This window comes from Oryza brachyantha, chromosome 7 (assembly GCF_000231095.2).
Source record: "Oryza brachyantha chromosome 7, ObraRS2, whole genome shotgun sequence".
NCBI lineage: Eukaryota > Viridiplantae > Streptophyta > Magnoliopsida > Poales > Poaceae > Oryza > Oryza brachyantha.
Window position 1 is genome coordinate 5,066,047 of NC_023169.2, and position 23,678 is coordinate 5,089,724.

The 23,678-nt window shown below is 42.8% G+C and overlaps 3 protein-coding genes across 4 annotated transcripts; 1 reads left to right on the forward strand and 2 right to left on the reverse strand.

The window, feature by feature from the left end:
* Positions 1 to 5,920: 5,920 nt before the first annotated feature.
* LOC102700911 lies at positions 5,921 to 8,875 on the forward strand. Its single transcript, XM_006657528.3, has 2 exons — positions 5,921 to 6,440; positions 8,354 to 8,875. The coding sequence occupies exons 1-2, from the start codon at positions 6,285 to 6,287 to the stop codon at positions 8,516 to 8,518; spliced, it is 321 nt and encodes a 106-aa protein (XP_006657591.1). The 5' UTR covers positions 5,921 to 6,284; the 3' UTR covers positions 8,519 to 8,875.
* A 2,159-nt stretch (positions 8,876 to 11,034) lies between these two features.
* On the reverse strand, positions 11,035 to 19,434 carry LOC102718378. Of its 2 annotated transcripts, none has more exons than XM_040526412.1 (2): positions 19,330 to 19,434; positions 11,035 to 12,026 (listed from the first exon to the last, which is right to left on the reverse strand). In XM_040526412.1, exon 2 carries the CDS (start codon positions 11,882 to 11,884, stop codon positions 11,273 to 11,275), a length of 612 nt encoding a protein of 203 aa, XP_040382346.1. In that variant the 5' UTR covers positions 11,885 to 12,026; positions 19,330 to 19,434; the 3' UTR covers positions 11,035 to 11,272. The 2 variants fall into 2 exon arrangements, 1 of the variants encoding a protein (XP_040382346.1); XR_005812252.1 differs by lacking the exon at positions 11,035 to 12,026 and adding an exon at positions 12,420 to 12,679.
* Positions 19,435 to 21,964: 2,530 nt separating this feature from the next.
* LOC102701187 lies at positions 21,965 to 23,058 on the reverse strand. The gene has a single exon (XM_006657529.3). It carries the CDS (start codon positions 22,916 to 22,918, stop codon positions 22,238 to 22,240), a length of 681 nt encoding a protein of 226 aa, XP_006657592.1. The 5' UTR covers positions 22,919 to 23,058; the 3' UTR covers positions 21,965 to 22,237.
* Positions 23,059 to 23,678: the final 620 nt, after the last annotated feature.

The window sequence follows — 23,678 nt, forward strand, 5'->3', positions numbered from 1 at the left end:
ATATACATCATAGACACTAGGTTTGATTTCTGCCCAGTGTTCAATTTTTATCATAGACCAACCTGAGACAAATGTGCTCAACACTTTGACCCATTCCCTTGGCCAGTTTAGGTTCTACAGGAGCATCCTCTCTAATGGTTAAGTCTTTTTTTCAACAGGCCCAAATTAAGAAGCATGTTGTTCTTCCACTCGTTGAATTTGTTCCATCAAGTGGCTCAATTTTCTTAAGATGTGCCTAAGCTAAGGATAACATTTTAAAAGAAAGCAATCATCAAATAATAATATATAATGATTCCTCTCTAGATCTAGTCACTGTGGGCCAAAAAAAGAATTGGAAATAACACAATAAGTCCCTAATTACATCACTGGTAGGCAACAATAATTAAGTAAAATTTAATCATATTTAAATTCGCATAGCATCATAAATAACATTGTGCAATAAAAAAATTTCATTTCATGGATTCTTTCTAGAAAAGTTCTCGTGGGTTCCTTTTGATTAGAAATAATATTCTCAGTAATAAATTGTATTTTTGTGAATTTTTAAGGAATTTCAAATGTCATAGAAAGCATATATTTAATGTATGGGAATTGAAGGGATTAAAACCAGTGCTTCTTTTAATAATTTGAATTCCGCCCAGTAAATACAGAGCCAGCCCATGAAGTGGCTCCCGCACGAACGATGGGCCGACGCGGCCCACGCAAACTGGCCCAGTGCAAGCGGCGGCGACACGGGAGGAGCCCAGCACAGTGCGAATAAAGATGGACCCGTTAGAGCACGTGATACGGGCAGAAGGCAGCAGCCAGTGTTACTTTACCCAATAGCCACCGTGGTTACTGCGGCAGCCGGTTAAACTGTCCTGGCACGGTAGCGGTTATCGGCGGTTTGGTTTGAATAAATTTTGATTGGTTTCAAAAGATTTGAAAAAAATATATGGGAAAATCACAAAAAGTTCTGGTAATACATGTGGAGTTTTAGATCAGTTTGGTGATGAAATTTTATGAAAATAATGTTTCTATGATCAAAATCGAAGGCAAAACTGATTAAACATGGTAAAAATGGATAAAAGTCCAGGGAATGGAACTGTTGGAAATAAACACGCCATGGATGTGTACCTGACGTGGTAGAGTCAGTGTGTGTGTCGCATGCTAGGTTGCTTGCTGCATGCTTGTTTACTTGTTGCATGCATGGGCGCTGAGAGCTGGGTGTATGCATGCATTAGCATTAGTTAGTTGGTTTGCTGGCTGCATGCATGTGCACGTTAGTTTAGTTAGTTTGCTCGAGGAGTGGTGTACTGGTGTGCGTGGGCGCGTGATCTCGGGAGGAAGTCGCGTCGTCCAGGCGAGCGTGCGGCTCACGGCGACGTCGAGCGGGTCCTGCGGAATCGTGGTGCGATGGCCGGCATGGAGGCTAGCTCCTGGTGTTGTCCCTGGCTTATAAGAAGCCCCGTGCTCCTCTGGTGTAGGTAGCTAGAGTCGAGTCCATTTTCAGTGAAATAGAGCCAACATACAGTCCGTTCGAGCGGCCGGGGCGTTCGTCGTTGCAAAGCCTGTGTTTGTCGCTATTGTTCTTCTTCCTCGCGTGTGTGGTGAGGAAGTGACTCCTGGACAAAGCTAACAGGAACTAATATACCTACGTGACCAAATATATATCATGGTATTTATTTCCTATTTTCTATTTTTTTAACATTTTAGGGCTTCTCATTTATATTTTCTTGGAACAAACATGCCAAGGTTTTAAGTCCAAACCACGTGACAATGGACTAAAACCGTGTGGTTTTGCTAGGAAACCACAGAGTTTGAATTTAAATTTTTTGAATATAAATTTATTACGATTTTTGTTATACCGTGCAGTAACCGTGCTACAGGTGGGTGTCGCTAATGACTCTAGAAACGGTTTCATAACCCCCGACGACATCGGTCTGGCACGAAACTAACCCTAATCGGCTAATTGATAGGATCTAGATCGGCCCCAACACGTGTTGAAAGGGTAACCCTCCCCCTCCCGATGGCCGAAACCCCAACCCTATTTTGATTTGTGTTTCTCTTCTATGTCCCTAGTGACGCGTCTTCTTTCTCCTCTCCTCTCTCCCCCTAGTGATTCATGACGAGTGCGTGAATGGCAACGATGGTGGTGGTGACATGAGAGTCGAAGGCGTGGCCCTCAACACACCAGCTAGGAGGAGGTAAAGGAGGTGGCACGCCAACCCAACGGATTTCTAGTCGAATGTCGGTAGCATGGGTCAGTGATGGAGCTATGGTGGCATGCACATGAGTAACACCTTGTCTCAAAAGTCCACATTGGTCCGCTCTTCACGGTGAATAGACACACGCTTGCATAGTATTCCACTTGAACTTTTGTCCTCGCTTGTATCGGGGATAAAATGGTTGTAACACCATGCTTATAAGTAGGTCCTCACCCACCTAAATAGCCACTTTTAAGCCACATGGACCCAAACTCGACCACAAGTAGGCTCTAAACGGACTAGGGTGTTACACACGGCAGAGCCGGCGTGAGCAATAGGAGGAGGCGGTAGCATGCACGCTGGTTGAAGCTCGCACAACGCCGCAGTGGCTGCTGCCATTCCCAGTGAAGTCCACGTGACAACAAGGCCAGCCAGTGAGTTTCTCTTCCAATTCAGCGAAAACTTCTCCCCGAATTGAAAGATTTTAGGTTTAATTTCGATAAATTTCAATCTAGAGTTTTATGAATTTTAGGTTTTTCTTGATTTCTGTAGTTTCGAATTTCGTTTTTAGGTTGCTAAGAGCATCTCCAACAGCCTCTCCAAATTTGATTCTCCAATTGTCTATTTGGCCACTCTGCATTTCATTTGTTCAGTTAAATTTGTTTGGTACTCCAACAGCCTTTCCATCCATCATCTCTATTCTAAGTCTATGACAGCTGGACCCTACTTGTCAGCCTATTTCCCTTCCTTCTCCTATCTTTTTCTCTCCCTCATTCTCTTTTTCTCGTTCTATCTCTCCTAGCTCCACGACAGCTAGGACGGTGAACAACGCTGGCGACAAGGGTGGCGCCCTGCCATGGCGGACGGTGTGGCTGGCGGCCGAAGCGTCGAGCGGGCTGAGGCCAGTGGAGAGGAGGAGGCGTGCGGGACGACGGCGGTTGGGCGGAGGCCCGCGCGCGTCGCGTAGACCAACAGCGGTGTCGATGAGGGCGGCGGTGGGGTGGACGCCGACCGACGACACAAGCTCGGACGGAGGCCGGCAGCACGAGCATGGACGGAGGCCGACGGTGTGGGCTCAGACGGAGGCCGGCGGCGCAGGCTCGGACGGAGACTTGCGGCACGAGCTCAGATGGAGGCCGGCGGCATGGGCGGCCTGGCGTGGAGGGAGGAAAGGGGAGAGAGAGAGGCGTGGGAGAAGGAGGAGAGTGGTGTGTGTGGGCCCATACGTGGGGCACATGTTTGGCAAGTCTTTTTTGGATGGCCAAAGTTGGCCAGTGGTGGGAGCAGTTTGACCAGCCGGATCCACTTTGTTGGAGTATAAATTTGAGGCTAAATTGCCAAATTTTAACTTAGAGAGGCATTTGGCGAGCCTGTTGGAGATGCTGTAAGGATCCTAATTTCTACTGCATGCCAAATTGGTTAAAGTAATTGAACACAACATTAAACATGGCATAACAATATGAGATCAAGCCATAATCCAATTGGATTAAATAATAATAAGCCAAAACAAACTTTAGGGTTTCCTATTGATTCATGGCTTCAATCTGGGACGATGATAAATAATGGGGTCATAAAGGCTAAGATTTGCTCTGACACCCACAATTTTGGATGCTTATTTACAATGATTAAACCTTATGCTATAACATGATCACCCCTTCTGTCTATGCAGAAGAATAATTATAGACTTGCGAATGAATTCATCGGTCTCTTCCTCTCCCCTTCTTTAGATCGATTTATTTTTTTTGGTTAGTGAAATTGAGATAGCAATGGCGCCGACATGGTTAGGGTCTTGTCACCGATGCTTTACTTGTTGTCGACGCCCTTCGGGACACCAACGACATTGGTCGGTAGTTTTATCATGAAGCCTTTTCGGTTCTTAGATTGATCGGGTATATTTTTAGGGTTTAAGGAGGAGTCATGTAACCAACAAGCATCTCTGTAGTTCCTTCCTTTTCTTTTATAAATGCGCTAGCGAACCATAGGGGTTATTCCTTATAAGATTATGGTTTATTTCCAACTGTCATGGATACAACCATCAAATCAATGGCATTTTTGTTTTGGAAAAGATGACGATGGTTTTATCATTTCCTTATAGTATTAAGCCGATAAATCAACCAGCACTATGAAGTTTAACTCATCCCCATCCACTTCATCGATGTTGCCGTAGCCAACATCCACATCATCACTGCTAGGTTGTAGTTGCCCACCCCACCTCCATCGAGCTCTAGATGTATGGTGATGATTGCGGAGGGGGAGTGCATAGAAGAAGGGAGGAGGGCGGAGGTGGAGGCAAAGGAATAGTGAGAGCACCACTAGCGATGGCTCCACCCCTTCCCACCCTAGTCCCTCTTGGCCTAGATGCATCTATCTCACCGCCCTAGCTGCTTGCACTGTGAAAAAGTAGGAAAGGGGGTGCACAACAGTGGCTGAGAGAGGGTAGAGGATGCCAGGGGACTATGGGACAAGGAAGAGCGAAGGTGGAGGACAGAGTGTGAAGGTAGAGGGGGAGTGAGATTGACAGCTGGGAGGGAAGAAATGGGGAGGGATAGTGAGCGATCGCGAATGGAGGGGTAGTTTATAAATTTATATTTATAAACTAAAAGGATCTAGACGAAAGTGTGTAGCGTTTCATCTTTTTATCGTATATAGGATAAGAAAAAAAACACTACGAGGCAACCATAATCATAAATTATGTAATATCTAATTTTACAATTACATTTAAAGTAGGGTGATAAAAAAATGAAATCTTATATTATATAACATTTAATACTTAAAATATATAAACATACAAACAAAATGTGTAATTCAAAGAAAATGTGGAAATTATTTACAAGTGTAGGATTGGACCGTAATACAACATGAGAAATTGTATTATATAACATTTATTGTGTTATTAAAAGAAAATACTGAGTTGTCCAAAACCTCTAATAAAAGGAGAGTTGTTATCCTCTCATCCCACATCATGCGTAACCATAGTAGGATCAATGTTTTATCCTTAATGTATGTTATCATCCCATCATAATTGTATGAGCTTGTTCCTCCTATCCCATCCTTAATCGTCTGGCCCTAACCCGTTGCAACGCATGGAAATGTTACTAGTAATCTTGAAAAAGAGTGATTGATGATGCGAGTTGTAATCTCTTTGACAAAAAAACAGATCATGCTAATGTGCCACTAATCTGTCGTGTGCGTATAGCTCATTTTATCCTAGTGATACCTCGGTGCCATGGAAAAATTATGCCAACTTGGATGAGATCTCAACGTCTATAAATATGTTGGTTAGACATTATAGCTTGACTGTTAATGTTGCACCGAAGAGAGCATCTTTAAGAGCATGACTAAAATTTGTCTATGTAAATATTACTTTAGACATTCTATTCCAAATTGATATGAACTCCAGTAAACTTTTCCTACTCACACATTAAATTCTAATGGCCGGTTAGCACTATCTAAATTTTAGAAATTCCTATATATCCACTCTTTATTAAGTGTTGGCTCATCACTATAGACCCATAGACAGTTATCCAGCTTGATGAGAGAAACACTTGCCAAATTTGACCATTAAAAAGACAAATTTAGGCATTAAAATGACACGTTATATGAATAGTTTATTAGAGATTATTTATAATATATAATTATTATAAATATAGATAGTCATTTAATCGTTCCATTAGAGATGCCAACAAAAATGTTTATTTTATACTCGGAACGATTTACTACTACTTCAAACAACGTTTCCCAAAGACCCAGTTTGGCAAAATTTCGGGCCGTTTCCACTCTCCAGCACGACGCGGTTTTGTGTGGCGCAGGCGCAGAGAGTTTCTTTTTGTTTTGCCGTCACCAACCAAGCAAGCAGTCGTCGTCTTCCTCCCCTCCCCCTCTCCTCTCCTCTCCTCTCCTCCCCGCAGGGCAGCAACTGCACGCAGCAGCGCTCACGCTCCGCCTACTCCCCCCGCGTAGCCTCTGCCTCCCTCCTCTCTCCCCTCTCACCAGCGGACCGGGGCACCCTCCTCCTCCTCCTCCTCCGCGCGCCGCCCTGCCGGCGGAGATCCGTGGGGGGGTGGGGGGCCCATTCTTGGTCGGCCACTGGATTCGGCCGGGATGAACACGAGGCCGGTGGTGCTCGTCTTCCTCCTGCTCGTGCTCGTCATCACGTCGCAGTTCGAGTGGAAGCAGCAGATCGGGGACGCCGCCGACCCCGCCGAGACGCGCAGGAGGCAGCAGGTGCTCGCCAAGGAGGACGCCGTCAAGGAGAAGGTGAGCACCCCCCCCCCCTCCAGTTCATCGGAAAGAACTAACCTGCCCCAAATCATCTGTCTCTCGCATTTGAAACTTTATATTTTCTCCTCTAATTGAAGTCAATTAGCTCACAGCTTGTTATGGTACTATCTGAATCGATTCAGATACAGATTTCATTCGGATCAACGCTAGAAAATAGCTTAGGCAATCCGTGCTGGCTGGAGGTGATCTTTGAACTTTGGATCGACGGGTTATTTGATGAGCCCATCAACAGCAGGATCTTGTTTTTTTGCGCTACATTTATTCAGGCCTGTTCTCTTTGGCAATCAAATGTTAGGGATGCTCTCCAGGCTAGAAAGATAGTTGTGGTGACAGGACACACCAACTGTCAGGACCTTCTTCGTGAAAAAAGAAAGCTTTCTTCTATTCAAAGCATCAGAAAACCTTGCATCCCAATTCTGAGATTGAGGTCTGCAGCAAAGTACATCCGTTTAGTCTATGCCAAAGTGATATGCTAATTATCAATTTCTAGCATCATTTGTGTTCTGAGTTGGGTCTTCAATTTAATTTTGAGTAACTTCAACTTGGATGGCAAACATTTTTGTTAACCAGGCCAAGCCTATTTCCTAAGTGGTATGGTATACTGGTAGTTCCCACAGACATTTCAGATTGTAGATAATGAGATACTGAGTGTCTGTACTTAGTATCGCCACATCTGGTTTGTGCATGGGCATGGTTCCACAATTAAAAGAGGACAATGAACTTTCTGGTGAAAATGATCTAGGAAAGAAATATGCGCATAGATGATCATGTGGGCACTATTAGAAAGTTCTACAAGTGCACATGTTTTCTTATTTTTTGTCCAGTGCACATATGGTAATTTTTCTAGAAATAACCATGTCCTAGGTGTTCACATGAACTGCTTACATCTATCATTTTTGTAATTCTTAAGCACACAAGTTTGTGTTTTGGTAATATTGGTATAAATTCTTCTATGAATATATTTTTTTTCCTGTTACCGATGTACTACATATGTCATTCACCCTCAAGAGTAGGATCGAGTTGTCCATTAATTCTACAGAAGTCACATATAACTTTGACCCAGCCCACATATGTTTCTGTGAATTTTGGAGCCTATATTACTTTCTATGGAGGAAATTGAATCCTGGTAATCATATATTGCCAGTAAAATAATTCCTGGAATCCTTGTGACAAGCACATTCTTAGGCGAAGCATGTTTCAAAGAAGTTGGCATAAGATTAAGCATTTTGGCTCGATCAATTGATATCTTGAATCTTTATTATGATTTGTAGATTGAATATGTTTAGGTCTGATTAATATAATCTTGTGCTCTTTTGTTACTATTCTGCTCAATTGAACATTTAATTTTGCTAAATATGACTCACTTAAAGTCTAGCATGTGTTTTCATTCCATTTGGCAAGTGAAGATCTTTTTTTTGTGAATGTCCTTACAGTTTAGACCATGTAATGGGAGTCCATTGCTTGGAACAACCATGTAGCGAGAAGTTGCTGGACATGATTACTTCTAGCAAATGATTATCACTTGATTACTTTCTTACACGTCTAGATTATGACATGTCTAAGAAAGATTAATCTCAATTATTGTCCTTGAATTGGGAGCATGGTATCTTTATCTATTAGATATTAGATGTGTTACATTGGTTGTAAAAGAGTGACTAGTATAATGACTTTAACCTTGATATCATAGTAATCAAGATTTTACTATGCGGTGTCTGTTGGATATGTTCTTCTGTCTTGCTCTATACTGGCTTACAAGTTCATGATTCTTTGCATATCTTAGGCAGTATAAACCGTTCGTTTTTTTTAATAAAAAGGATCAACCTAGGAGGAACTGCATACATTTTATTATTGAATATTTACTGATATACATGCTATAATGCTATCTGCAGATAATATTATCTCAGGAGAAAAATATTCAACAGCTTAATGAGCTTATTGAGAGCCTTCAGCGGCAGCTGTTGCATTGCCGTGGTAGCAACAATACTGTCCACACCACTACAGTTGCTCATACCGAAGTTAGTGAGGTGGACGGGCAGGAAAGTATTGATGATTGATGATAGATAATCTCTTGCCAGGTTGTTCACTGATTCTAGTACAGAAACCAAAGAACAACGGCTGATCAGGCAGCATACCCTACAAGTGCCGTCTAATAGGGTACCAAATCGTACTGTGTTGTACACTTCTGCTGGTATTTTTTCTGGTAAGATTGTAGAGAGCTGTAACTTGTAATATGTTGGTTTAGGTCACGGCCACTAATTCAATTGAAAAGTTACTTGATTCTTTTGTTGTGATGATGGATGGCTCTGCCCCAAAAGGCTATATCTTTCTGCAGAACGGCAGTGTCATTCTTGTAATGTACCACTGAATGCATCAGTATCAGTTAGCTAGGACGCTGTCGGATGTTCAGTAAATTCTATGGAACATCGCTTTCTTGTGCCTCTTCAAATTCTGAATTTTTTGTCCGCTGGTAATCAACTCTGACATTTCTAAAATACAGAGAGGTAAACATACCTGATACTTCCACTAAGCAGAAGCGAGCGAATCATATTTCTTCATGAGGTGAATGACAACAATGTATTTCTGGTTGGGCATTTTGTTGCATACGTTGTTCTATTATTCTACTTTCAGACAGTATTGTCCCCAACATCCCATCTGCTACCTTAATTTCTATCACTTTCGACCAAAAGTTTCTGTTTATTATTTGAAAAAGGAGGGATCATCATCCATTCTGGTCATGTTGATTTAAAATTTACAAACAAAAGATGTACTGAAGTTGCTTTTGGCTTAGTATATCCAAAGACCGTCTTTTTTTTTTGTTGCGAAAGGTCCATTTTATCTATTCTAAAGTTTTATTAAAATATAAAAACCATCCCTAAAACAATACACAATTCAACCTTGGCCAACATTTAGAGTTCTTTGCATGGTGTGGTGTTGGCATGGCAACATGTTTAAAGGTCAACAAAATGTTTTTGTTTTTCTAAAACAAATGGCATGAAATTTTTTGATAAAAACTAGTAAATTTGATTAAGAAAACAAAAAATAACCGCAAGATAATATTTATTGGTTCTCAATAAGACGAATTAAAACTTTATCCAACACATCAAAGAGTTTACGTTTTGAGAAAATTAGAGAACGTCGTTTTCTTTGCCGAACAACGATTCAAATAATTCCTTTTCTAAAAACATTACTCCAAAGATAATTCTGAGACTACCTAACATATTACACCGTGAAATAATTAAATATTATGTACATACAGTAATTTTATTGACACAATAACATGAGCTAATAATTACTTCGATCCCGTTATACGTACAACCTAACTGTACTGTCTGCGTACGACTGAAATACAACGACCATTGATTAGGCAAAGGGATCGAGTGAGTGACACTACAGCCATTGATCAATTGGGTCATATGTAAGTCGGATGATCGAGTCATACGCATAGTAATTTCCTAATTACGTCAAGGCATGTTTGGTAGAGCTCCAAATCTAAAGCTGATCTTGAGTTGTGGAGCTACCACAAGGCAGCTCCACTCTCCTATGAATATATTTAATTTCTCTAGAAGATCCACAAACTATACTCTTAAAACCTTAACAATCTACAATGTTTGGTTCGCTCTTGTTCCATCGGACTAAGGATTTAGAGTTTTTTTTATCATCGTTAGAAAATCTCAATGTATCACATATTTTAGCGTAATAGTTTTCTGTAGCTCAAGGTATTTCTCAATAATGGTAAAAAAGACCAATGATTTAGGAGGCTAGTGCTCTGTCAAACAGAATTTAACAGTTAAGAGTAAAATCAGCCAGCTAGCTGCTATCATGAGATTAAGCATTTCTTTAGACAGAAAAGATAAATGTAATTAGTATATGATTAATTAAGTATTACTTATTAAAAATTTAAAAAATAGATTTATTTGATCTTCTAAAATAATTTCTATATAAAATAATTTCGCACGAAATACATCATTAAGTAGTTTAAAAAGCGTGCTAACGAAAAACGAGGTGCAGGTCATTTCAACAGGCTGAAACGAAAGCAGCTGAAAGAGGAACATGAGAAAAAAACCTAGATGCATGAAGAAAGCGCAGCATGCCATACTGTATCGTGTGCATATGTAGCACAAGGGTTGTTTGTTCCCCTACACCTGGCCTCATCATGCCATTCATCTTCTTTTGCTGTCACAAACATTTTTGGACGCTTTATTCGCAGCATCGATCATTCCTCTCCGTGCTTACAAGTAAGCGACAAAACGTGCCTCACAGTGCTAAGGAGCCTCTGTCTAGAAGAAAAGAACATGTTGACATGGAACAGATGAATTTTACGTACAAGCCGTTATAAAGTTACATAGAAATTGCATCGTAATTTTGATGCAATTCTAATATAGCTACATTTGAAAGATTTAGAGAGATTTTATTAGATTTAGAGAGATTTTCGGTCGAAAGTTATATAGGTAACCCCATAAATTATGGGCATATATATTTTGTGAGTACAATGTCAGCCCAATTTTATCTTCCGCCTCGCTTCTGTTATCAAGCATCCATTTATACATTCTTTCCGATGAAACATGTTTGACATCATGATGATCATATCAGGAATCAAAAGAATTAATCAAACTGATTGGGATCACAATGATCATCAATGGATTTAAAAAATGTAAAGAAAATACATGAGTGGGATGCACAAATATCAGTTGAAATTTCAAACACAAATTAAACAAAGGTTTCAAACCAAAGCTGCGATCGATGCACACGTCAATGCCATAAAAAAGAAATTAGAAGTGAGAATCCGCCGCCGCCGCCATGAATGCAATCTAGCAGTTCTTCTCCCGGCTGGCGAGCTTGCACTTGACCTTCTGGAACGCCACCGCCGTGGTGCCCGGCGGCGCGAGCTGCAGCTTGAGCGGGCACGTCGCCTCGATCTTGCACTTGGTGTACCTGGCCGTGTACCTCACCTCGCCGGCGACGGCCACCTCGACGTCGAACGTCCCCTTGGCGCGCTCGTCCCTGTACTCGACGACGCCGGCGTTGCCCAGCGTCGGGACGAGCGCGCTCTCGCTGCCGGACGACAGCCGGTGCACCACCGTCCTCCCGGGGCGGAGCTTGTCGCCCTTGCCGGCGAGCTGGATCCGCTCGAACACCTGGCCGTCGAACCTGTACTCGACGTCCATCTGCTTGGTGTTCTTGGCGGCCATGGCCCAGTTGGGGTTGTGGGCGACCAGCGTCACCGTGAGGTTGTAGGCGAACGAGGACGTCGCCGCCGACAGGTTGAACCGCGTCAGCGAGGCGTCGTCGACGACGAAGGTGGGGGGCCGGACGAACCCGAACGCCGCCAGGAGCACCGCGAAGACGAGGGCGCCGAAGATGACGCCGAACACGATGAGGCCCTCCCCGCACCGGCACCGGCAGCAGCACTCGTCGCACATTGTCAGACGCCGCCGTCGCCGGGGTTCAGAGCTTCGGATGAGACGACGACGACGACGACGGGGAGGTTCGATGGGTCGTTGTATATAGACGAGAAAGAGGGCAAAATTAAGTTGCAAGCCTTGTGAGCTTTATACCATCACGCTGCGAGCAAGCAAGAATATTATTACATCCGTTTCTTATCGTAAGACTTTCTAACCTTGTCTAAATTCATCAATTGATGAATGTATATAATTTTTATATATGTCTAGATTCATTAGCATTTATATGAATTCAGATAAAACTAAAAAGAAAACGAAACGAGTATAAAGCTATCGAGTGAATGTTCACAAGTTTGCCCAAGTGGTGAACACCTTGTTCTCTAAACTACACCCAACCGTTTGACAATTCCTGCCGTTTTGTACAATAGTAGGATACTCAAAACCTATACATGCTACATTGTTATTTTCAGACCAAATATATATTTTAAAATCCTATTGATAGTAAAAAGTTTTAAAAATTTGATATCAATTAAGCTTATGTAAGATGGTAGAGATTATGAAACAATTAAAATACACAGTCATCGATCTACTCGTCTCACGACCATTTGGTAGGAACTTGCTGTCTTCCCCAGTAAGGCCTTCAACACTTCACAACGCTGCCTCGTTCTAACCGCACGGGTGTTTCCTCCGGCGAAATTCGTCACCGACACGTTGAGGCAGAGATGAGAGACTGAATAACCCGTCGTGTTTTTTAATTACTGCATACGGTTTCAGAAACAATTGTTGTTTTAGACTGTTGACTTTGATTAGCTAGTTCTGCAACAGAAATTAACAAAGAAGTTAGTGAGATTACGAATGCTCTTGCTGTGAAAAACTATGAGTATATTGTTTATTATTTGCGTAAAACCTACTTCCTCGGGTTTTTTTATTGTATGTCTTGATTTTTCTTGTACAATTCACCATTGGTGTTATTTAAAAACTTTTATATAAATTTGTAAAATTACAAGTCGTACTTAAAATATCTTAATTAATAAATTATAAGAAAATAATTAATAATTATATAATTTTTTTAAAGTAAACGAATGATCAAGCGTTGACATAAAGTTAATGTTGTCAAATGAAAAAAAAGAGCGAACATACTATATTTTAAATGCATATAGTTAGAGTTTACTTGTGTTGACTGCGCCTATGAAGTGAGTATGACCTTAAGCTTTTGTGTTGGAACAGAAACTCCATGCTATGGGTTTAGATCGTTTACATTACAGCAGATGGACACTGTTCATATGAGTAACACTAAAATTATCGTGAGCAGTATAAAATACGGAAATGCTACCCAGACGGTATACCCTCCGAAGCAAGAGCGACGGGATACGTTCGATACATTAGCACTAGCAGCTTTGTTAGGACACGGGTACAGCAACGACAACATAGAGTAGGAGGCGACGTAGACAACAGCAACAATGGTGGCGGCTTGCGGCTGCTGCAGCAGCGACGACGGCAGTGGCGGAGACAGCGGCGGCAATGGTGGCGGCTTGCGGCTACTGCAGCAGTGACAACGGCAGCGGCGGAGACAGCGGTGGCAACGACGGCGGCTTGCGGCTGCTGTTGCAGCGACGCCAGCAGCGGTGGACACAGCAGCGACAACGGCGATGGCTTGCGGCTGCTGCTACAGCGACGATGGCAGCAGCGGCAGCAGCAGCGATGGCTTGCAGTGGCTGCGGCAGCGATGACGACGATGCCGGCAGCGGCGACGACGATGGTGATGATAGCGGCGGTGCACTCTATCCTGCTTCTGGCAACCTAAGGATCGTCTACCTCATTCTCTTTCTTTTCCTCGGATGAATTAGCAACTTTTGGATGGATAAGGGGGATTAGATTGACATCTTACTCCATGGACGGGTTTGTGCGTGAACAAAAATTATTTGCTAGCTTTTTAGTTAATATAAAAAAGATGCATTAGATGAATTGGTACCTCCATATATCAGGTATGGTACCTGAAGGGTATCTAGATAACATAAACTAGATAACACAGTACCTAGGTACATGATACCTCCTAAATAATATAGGTGCTACCAACATGGATGGTACTTGAAGGGTATCAAACTTGGTAACATAGCCAAGTAATATGGTATCTCCCATGTAACATGGGTGCTACCTGAGGGTACCAGTCTTGGTAACATGGTTAGATAACATGGTACCTCGTTCAACTGCCTGTAGCGGACACTCTCCTCGTCTGCACCGTTGAGCGAGGTTGAGCACGTGGAGGCACGTGAGACCGAGCAAAAATTGGTGGTGAGAGGCGCGCGGATGGCAGTCATTCGCGGCGAGGAGCACTGCGGCAGCAGGAATCGACGTCGCTACTACGAGGAGCACGGCGGCAAGAAATCAGCGCCTCGACGGCGAGGAGCGCGATCGACACTGAGCAGAGAAGCGCTTTGCATGTAGTAGTGCCGCGCATCTTGATTCTCCGTCAGAATTGGGGTAAAAAATAATGTGGCTACAAGTCAAGCCAATCCCGTACTAAGAATTAGGGACGAGATACTCGTGTCTAGTTTCGGAAATGCTACCGAACGGTGGCCCGTCCGAAGGGAGAGCGATGGGATGTGGTTAGTAGTAACGGCTCAGGGATGCGACTGCGGTTAGTACTAACAGCTCACTCGGACAGACACATTGGGTGGAACAAAGCAGACAGGTGCAAGCACGAAACCAATCGGCGACGAAGCAGGCGATAGCGGCGACGACGGCGAAGACGACGCTGACGACCGTGGCAGCAGCGGCGCACTCCATTCCACTCCATCTCCTCCGGTATTCCAAAGCTTCTTACCCCATTTCTCCCCCTTCCTTAGTACGAATCAACAATATTTTGGTGGATGTGTGGAATGGGGATTAGCATCTCACGGCGGCGGCAGCGGTGGTGCCACGACAGCGACGACGGAGGCGACAAAGACAATGGCCAATTTTTCTACATCATCTATTTTTCTTCATTTTGTCAATTTATTCCCAAGGGTATCATACGTACATATCTAATAGAAACATGACCTCTTTTTTATCATTTTCTTTGTTGGCATTATATCTGATATGCTATGCCACTCACCATCACGTTGTATTGGCACCATGGCAGCCTGACATTTTTTGTACACTGTTAACATAGGTAACATGGGTGCTACTACTAGTAACATGTCTGATACTTTGAGGTATTAAATATGGTACATGTCAGGTACCATGTTACCTGAGAGCAACCATGTTACCAGACATGATACCATGGCTAATACCTTGAGGAATCAAACATGGTACATGTGTGGTACCATGTTTACTCATGATACCATGAATGGTACCTGTTAGGTATCATACATCGTACTTGTCAGGGTACCATGTTAGCTAAGAGGAACCATGCGTACCAGACATGATACCATGTTTACTGATGATACCATACATGGTACTTGTCAGGATCCATATTACCTAAGAGGAACCATGTTACCCGGGATGGTACATGGCTGATATCTTGAGGTATCAAAGATGATACCTGTGTGGTACCATGGTTACTCATGATACAATAAATGATACTTGTTAGGTACCATGTTATCTAAGAGGAACCATGTTACCAGATATGGTTTCATGGCTGATACCTTGAGACAACAAACATGGTAACATGTTGTTGACGTCAAAACTAGAAATTTTTGTGTTAACACATATTACCTAAGTCTCAAAAACCATGTTACCAGACAATCAGACATGGAACCCTGCCTGATACCTTTGAGATATCAAACATAGAACAGTACCATGATACCACAGATGTACCATGTTACCTAACATGGCATCATTCATATATGGTATCTTAATGAAAATCACCAAAAATTGACATCACACGATGCGTAGGGATGTTGATATTGTGTAACAGTTCAATCAATTGATACATGTTCGTCGGAAACGTTGAGCAAGGTAGAGCACGCGGAGGCGTGCGAGACCGACCTAAACCCGAAACTAGTCGCAGCTCCTGCTCCGTTCATCGCCTTGCAGTGCACGTGCTCCTCGCCGATGACGTTGAGCGAGGTGGAGCGCGCGAGACCAAGCCAGAACCAGATAGCTCCTGCTCTGTTCCTCGGCGTGTAGCGGACACGCTCCTTGCCGGCGACGTTGAGCTAGCTGGAGTGCGTAGAGGTGCGCGACACCAAGCAGGAATCAACGGCGAGGAAGCGCGGCATCAGGATTCGTGACGGCAAGGAAGCGCAGCGGCAAGGAGTCGGCGATGCGTATCCGCGGCAGAGGCAGGGGGAAGCACGGGGGAGAAGCACGTGGGCAGGGGGAAACAACAGTGAGTCTAATTTCTGTTTTGTACTTTTGTTGCTATGCGTTGGAATCGGTGTGTCGATCCCGTTAATCAACGGGCCACTGTAGCACTGAGATGTCCGTTTTCATTACTTTAGTGCTACTGTAGCACTGAGATGTTCGTTTTGACCCAATGGTAAAAAAAAAATAATCCAAATTCATGTTATTGTCGCTCTCAATAGTATCAGATGCTATTGCAGAGGATCATGATTTCAACGCTATATCAAAGACAGAAATCGTGGGTAATAATTATATGAACTAGGACCAAAATATACAGGCAACATACCTTGCAATAGCTGTATGCGTGACGTAGCAAGTGTAAGCCAGAGTTGGTATGGGCTGATCTGTAATAATGCGCCCCAAAAAATTGCTCCACGCTTCTTAAAAATTCTTAAAAGATTTCCTTTTTTATTGTATTATTATTATGTTTGTGTTTCAAAATATTTACTAATAGAATAGAGTATTTCATCCATATTTCGTCACTTTATACATGTACACAAATCTCTAGGTGTATCTCAACGTATAGGAATTCAATTGTTATATGGCAGGGACATTTTCTATGGTAGATGTCATTAAATTTTTCATTCTACTTATACTTATATATCAAAATTTAAATTTTTAACTTTAAATTTAGAGTTGATTTTAGGTTTTTTATAAAAAATTATTTTCCATTATTGGTTTTAGACTACTAAGATATGCATAAAAGTTCTATTTATGAATTATTTTTTGTTTGTAAATATTTTATTGACTTTCTTCGAACAATCAAAGAGTCAACGATAAAGCCAGCCCTCGGTCGGATCAAGCAGCTGCTCGAGCTTTGTCGCTGGCGTCTTTGCTGTTGTGAGGAGCCAAAAAAATAATGAGCTTGGTTCTTTCAGCTATTCGGCTTGGATTTTTTTTCTCGTTTTATGGGATCTTGAACGGTTAAACATTATGTTTCGTGCAAAAATAATTTACTTAGAAGTTTTCTAGGAAATCAAATAAATTCACTTTTCCAAGTTGTAATAATTAATACTCAATTTGCAGAAATGATTTACCTTATTTTATGTGTCACTGAAAAAAATTTCAGCCGATCCTCCGTTCTAAATATAACATTAGAGCAAGTACTGTAAACCTATATATGATGCACCTAAAAAATACCATATATAATTGAATGACGAGGTAGAGCAGAGAAGAAAAATGACGAGTCACTTGTCTTGCAAGAAGCAACTTGTTAGAATGTGATATGCTCGAGTGAAAGATCATGGGATCTCTTTTTATGTCTGGTCGAGAGAGCGCGAGAGAAATCACTAGCTCAAATATGGTGGATTGTGGTGTAGTAACTGTATGCAAGAATCACACATGCAAAGCAAGTCTATAGGTTCGGGACACATAGAGGCGTAATACACTACTCATGTGAATGTTGTTATGGATTTTTCGTATGGAACACAAATGATCAGAATTAGAGAAGCTCTCAAACAATAAATATGAGTATAGACTCTTGAGCACTCCTGATGAGGGGTTGTTACAGGCTTTCTTTTCCGTCGCCTAGTTCTTGAACACTCCTCATTCAGGCTTATGTTTTTCTCTTTTCTCTTCATGTCTTCTATTGGTTTATAGTTGTCACCCTTGGTCATCTTTTTATAGTGGTAAAGAGATACCTGAGAAAAATGTGTCTACATGCACTAGTTCCCAATGCTTTTCACCTTTTGATGTAGCCATTTAATGCGTGTGCTTCCTCCCTATTGACAGGATATGCGATAGGATGGTGGCTCCGAAGGCCAGTGATAGCCTTACATGGACGTATCGGCCCTTGTATACCACGTCTTTTATGAATGGACAGAGCCAGAACCCCAATGCACATGTCGTTAGGTATCTCGCTATTGGCTCCCACCTGTTTGTGAGGACAAGGGGCAGTCTAACTGATGTTATTCACGAAACGTCTTGAATTGGGATGAAGATGATGACAAGACTAATGAGATCCGACAAGAGGTGCCCCTATTTTTTATGCCTGTCCTATGAATGATAGGTGTTTTTCATCATAGTTAATGTTGCGGCGTGGGGCAAATGGTGTAAGGGGCATCCGAGCCATGTAGACCTCCCTCGGTAGGTCCCTAGTATTGGGGCCTAATGCGCATGCACATGTGACTAGTGTCGAGCTGACCGACCCCAGATCAGCCTTAAGGAGAGTGGTCGGGGTGGCCCTACCACTGGTGAGGGAACCATAATTCCCATAATATCAACACAACTACTACAAAGCTCTAAAGAAAAATGCATAGATTATTGACAGAGAAAACAAATATAATGGCATTGGAGTTTGTATATTAGAGGTGATACATTACAGGAAGTTTTTGTGGTAGAGGCAATGATTACCTCTAATTTTTTCTACATCCTCTATTCAGCAGTTCCCTGATACTCTATGTACCAATCAACTCTTCCATTTCTCTCTCATTTTTAAAGTTTGTATAGAGATTGTCTTTTGTACGAGACAGTTCTCCTCCTCTCTCTTCACTTGTTTTCTCCCCCATCATCTTTTAAGTCCACGTAGCATCTCGTAACCCGTAGTTAGATGTCTATTGCTCTTATATATGTTGCGTATTAATTGGTGTGGAGATAAAATGAATAGATTGGCTCTTAATTGTTGTGGAGATAACATACATAAAAAAGGTTAATTGGATTCATGTCATTATGTGGGATACCTGTACTAGGGGTATCCGTAGACTAAATGTATGCATACGGTCGTAGGGGTACCAAATAGGAAGGAAATTATATATGTATGATATTAGCCGGTGTTCGGTAACGGTCGGATTGCATGCCGCACATACCGGATCCGGGTTGAAACCAAATTAGGATAGATCTTAGTCTTATCAGATTAGGATTCTACCATTTATATGAGGCTTACCCCTCACTGTATAAGGAGAAAATTGCATATTAGCACAGGTAACTGCTGGTTTCGCAAAAATACCATCGCTCAGATAAGCTACTTTAAAATACCACAGCTAAGTGATGCCAACATGCTGGAATGCTAATTTAGCCAATTATGCAATCTGAGAATTTATTTTTTGATTTGTCAGGTTTTTTTGGGACAAATATGCCCGCAGCATCAATTGCAAGAGAGAAAAAAGAGAAAGACCCAGAAGAGAAAGAACAGAGAGACTCACGGTGGAGAAAAAAAACTAGGATTTGGAGAGTAGTCACCGGCGGCCGTCACCCCGCGCCAGCCCGCGCCCTCCCCGCCGGCAGCCGCCCACCCCATGCCCTCCCCATCGGCGGCCGCCACGGTACAAAATTCCAGGAAAAAATGGCCGGCTGCATCATCCAAGAATAGCAGCCGAAGCCTGCTTCATCTAAAAATTGCAGGATCAGCCTAAATTAGCTAAAAAAAGGGCATTGCAGCAGCAGTGCGCATTGTCCAAAAAAAATGCCAGCAGCACCCTGCATCATCTACAAAGTGGCAGCACACTGCATCATGTAAAAAATTCCAGCACAAGACTGTATCATGTAAAAAATTCGAGCACAACACTGCATCATCTACAAAATTCCACCAGCAGACTGCGCGGTCAGCGCCGAGGCAGCAGAGGAGGGCGCAGGGAGGGGCTCAGGACCACGGCCGGGAGGGGAGGACTTGGCGTGGCAGCCACCGGCAGGGAGGGCGCGGGGAGTTGGCCAGCCAGGGATGGCGCGGTGAGGGGCGTAGGCGGCAGAGGAGGGCGCGGGGAGAGGCGCAGGACCACGGCCGGGAGGGGAGGGCTTGGCATGGCGTGGTGGCCGCCGGCGGGGAGGGCGTGGGTTGACGCTGGGTAGCGGCCGCCGGCGACTGCTCTCCAAGCCCTAGCTTTTTTTCTCCACTGGGAATCTCTCTGTTCTTTCTCTCTTGCAATTAATGTCAGGGGCATATTTGTCCCAAAAAACCTGACAAATCAAAAAATGAATTCTCAGATTACATAATAGGTTAAATTGGCATTCCAGCACGTTGGCATCACATAGCCGTGGCATTTTAAAGTAGCTCATCTGAACGATGGTATTTTTGCGAAATCAACAATTACCTGGGATAGATATGCAATTTTCTCCTATATAAGGGGGGGTACGGGGGACCCCTTGAGGGACATACGATCGCACATCCAATACAATCGTCAAGCAGGATTAGGGTATTATCTTGTCAACTGAGAGTCTGAACTAGGTAAAACGCCTTCGTCTTCATTCTAACCATCGACATCGAGTTCCTAGCCTAATAGCCACCCTATAGGTTTATTGCCGACACCAATCGTTGACACTTTATAAATTTGCTCGTCTTAAAAAAAATACCATCACTATTCGCTTAATTGGAGCTATGCCATCACAATTTCACATGTATTCTTTATATATCACTACTTACCCCTTCGACATATTTTCTAAAATTTTTAGACCAAATTATCCTTGTCCTCTTCCTCGTCCCATTCTTCCTTCCCCTTCTTGAACTGCCTTTCTAGTACGAGCTAGCGTCGAACATCCTGTTCCCCTACATATTCGTGCCCAGGCGTGCTGGGGTTCTTGGTCATCCGTGCTGCAAAGTTCCGGTTCTAGATGGCGGCATTGTGGATGTTTTCGCTGATCTGCTCTAGATGACGGAGCTTGGTGTATGTGAGCCATGTGCCCTGCAGGTCAACGTAGCGGTCACAACCATAGAAGAGCGCGTACTCCAACTGGACAGTCTGGTTGTTGCTGGCCTAGATGAAGTAGGGGTAAATGTTGGTGAAGAAGTAGGAGCTGGTCCCATTCAAAAACTGGAGTAGCGGGCGCACGACAACACTAGTGGTGAAGGGGGTAAGGAAGAAGACAATAGCGATTTGGTCTAAAAGTCTGAGAAATGTGTTGAAGTGGTAAGCGGTGGTATGTAATGAATAAGTGCGAAATTTAAACGACTAATTTATAATTTTCTAAACAAATAAATTTATAATGATATGAATTCAATTAACCCTAGATATATTTAGAGACTCTGTTAAACTTGCTTTTAGTTACAAAGACTACAAACTCAACGGCAAAATGAGCTCCACCACCGTAAGGGTTATACCACCCATGCCTTGTTATATTGTGGTGGTGAAGTTACTGTATCATTATCATCATGATCATTGCACATTATTGTTGCAACAGATATTCAAGTCGCATCAGTCAGCTGGCATCACCAACACAATAACCTTGTTTTGTTCTAAAAAAAAGGAAACGTTTAGACCACATGTTTTCCAGCACCAACCGTTTATAATCATAAATAAAATTGTTAGTTTTAAATTTTAATTTTAAAGTTGATTTTAGGTTTTCTTATGTGAGTTTATTTTACGATATTTGCACTTAGATCGCTAAAAACAAGTTTATAAAAAATTACGTACAAATTCTACAAATTATTCTTTTAATGATTAATAAATCATTTCGCTTATAGAAAGCATAAAAAAATACGAGTCTCTCTATGCGAAATAACATGATAAGATCTTTCCTGAATGTATGTTCAAAAGTTCAAATTGTTATGGCCGCGTTCGACTGAGGGTATAAGTTAATTTAGTCCTTTCGTTTTCCGCGTGCAGACTTCCCGAACTAGTAAAGATGTAGTTTTTTGCAAAAAGGTTCTATAGAAAAGTTATTTTAAAAATAATATGAATCAATTTTATATTTTTTAATAATTAATAATTAATTAATTATGTACTAATCTATTACTATATTTTTTTTGCTGGGTAACTTAACTTACCTTCCCTTGCCTGAAAGCGGCCTATATTTACCAACTTATTTCAGAGAACAATTAGACTACAGGCAGCCAAACTAACAAGGGATAAATGCTGAAGCATAAAGAGCTCAATAACCTCAAATCAGGGGAGGGGTGTGCTAACAGCAAATCTGCATTACTTTACAGAATAAAAGTGCAGATGAAAAGAACAGAAAAAAAAAAAAGAGGAGAAATTCCCCTTGTACCACCAGAGAATTGAAGCGAATCGAACATTGCAATTCTTTCAAATCCAGCAGAAATTCAGACATGAAATGAATCACAAATCAGTCAATCGCATAGCCACTAGCTATGCAGGCATGGCGACGAGCGCTAGCTAACTAGCAGTTCTTGTCGGCGGCGGCGAGCTTGCACTTGACCTTCTGGAAGACGACGGCCGGCGTGCCCGGCGGCGCGAGCTGCAGCTTGAGCGGGCACGACGCGGCGAGCTTGCACTTGGTGAGGTGCGCCTGGTACCTGACCTCGCCGGAGATCGTCACCTCCACGTCGAACACCCCCGTCGCGTTCTCCTTCTTGAACTCGGCGACGCCGGCGTTGCCGAGCGCCGCGTAGGCGCCTTCGGAGCCGGAGGCGAGGTGGTACACCAGGGTCTTCCCGGCGGGGAGCTTCTTCCCCTCGTCGGCGACCTTGACGCGCTCGAACCGCTGGCCGTCGAAGCTGTAGCCGGCCTCCAGCTCCTTGGTGTTCTTGATGCTCATCGCCCAGTTCTTGTTGCGGACGGCGAGCGTGAGCGAGAGGTTGAAGGCGAGCGCCGTGACCGCCGGCGGGGCGGACAGGTTGAAGCGCGTCAGCGACGCGGACTCGACGGTGACGGAGACGTGGCGGATGAAGCCGTAGGCGACGAGGAGCACGACGAGGAGGACGACGGCGGCGACGATGGCGAGGCAGACGCAGAAGTAGAAGATGCTCTCCCGCGTGTCGTAGGAGATGCAGCCGCAGCAGCGGTCGCAGCACGCCTCGTAGCAGTCGTAGCACCCGCACTCGCAGCAGCAGCAGCACATGGCTCGGAGCCTGAGCTGAGTGAGCTCTCCGCAAGATTGGATCTTGGAGTGGTGGCTGGTCGGAGGAGGAAGAAGAAGAAGCAGCAGCAGCAGCTGAGCTACTGACAACACAGTGGGCAAACCATTAATCGGGAATTCTGAATTTAAGCACATTATCTTTTCTGTTATGCTCGGGCATAACATATAAGATAAAATTTAAATTTTTAATCTTTGTTTTAGAGTCTTTTACTGAATTTATTTTCCAACATTAGCTTTTAGACCACTAAAACAATATATGTATATATTTTTTATTTATTCATTATTTTTTATTTATATAATATATATATAAGAAGTGAAATTATTGCAATTTTTTCCCTCAATTTAGAGCCTTTGCTGCTGATGATTATGATTGGTCAGATTGCATCACACATTCGCACGAATTTATCTTGGCACATCTCAGAAGGGGAGACATGTGAAGGAGAGGAAAGTCATCGGTATCTGGTACTACCTTCGATCTGAAATAGGATCATTTTTTTAATTTTTTATATAATATTTTGACTCTTCGTCTTATTTAAATTTTTTTACGATCAATATTTTTTTTAATACATGATAAAACATGAATAGTAATTTATACGTGACTATTTTTTTAAGTTTTTTATAATTTTTTTAAATAAGACGAATGATCAAACATTGGATACGGAAAAACGAAAAATAAAGTTATTATGGAATGGAGGCGGTAGCTTTAACGCTTTGCAGTTGATTTTCCGCCGTTGGATCGGGA

What these genes read in the sequence shown, in the direction of transcription:
- LOC102700911 (XM_006657528.3), top strand. Translation starts at nt 6,285, where the DNA reads ATGAACACGAGGCCGGTGGTGCTCGTCTTCCTCCTGCTCGTGCTCGTC. An exon ending in AGGACGCCGTCAAGGAGAAG is followed by an intron (nt 6,441 to 8,353) that starts GTGAGCACCCCC and finishes TGCTATCTGCAG; the next exon opens with ATAATATTATCTCAGGAGAA.
- LOC102718378 (XM_040526412.1), bottom strand. Translation starts at nt 11,884, where the DNA reads ATGTGCGACGAGTGCTGCTGCCGGTGCCGGTGCGGGGAGGGCCTCATC.
- LOC102701187 (XM_006657529.3), bottom strand. Translation starts at nt 22,918, where the DNA reads ATGTGCTGCTGCTGCTGCGAGTGCGGGTGCTACGACTGCTACGAGGCG.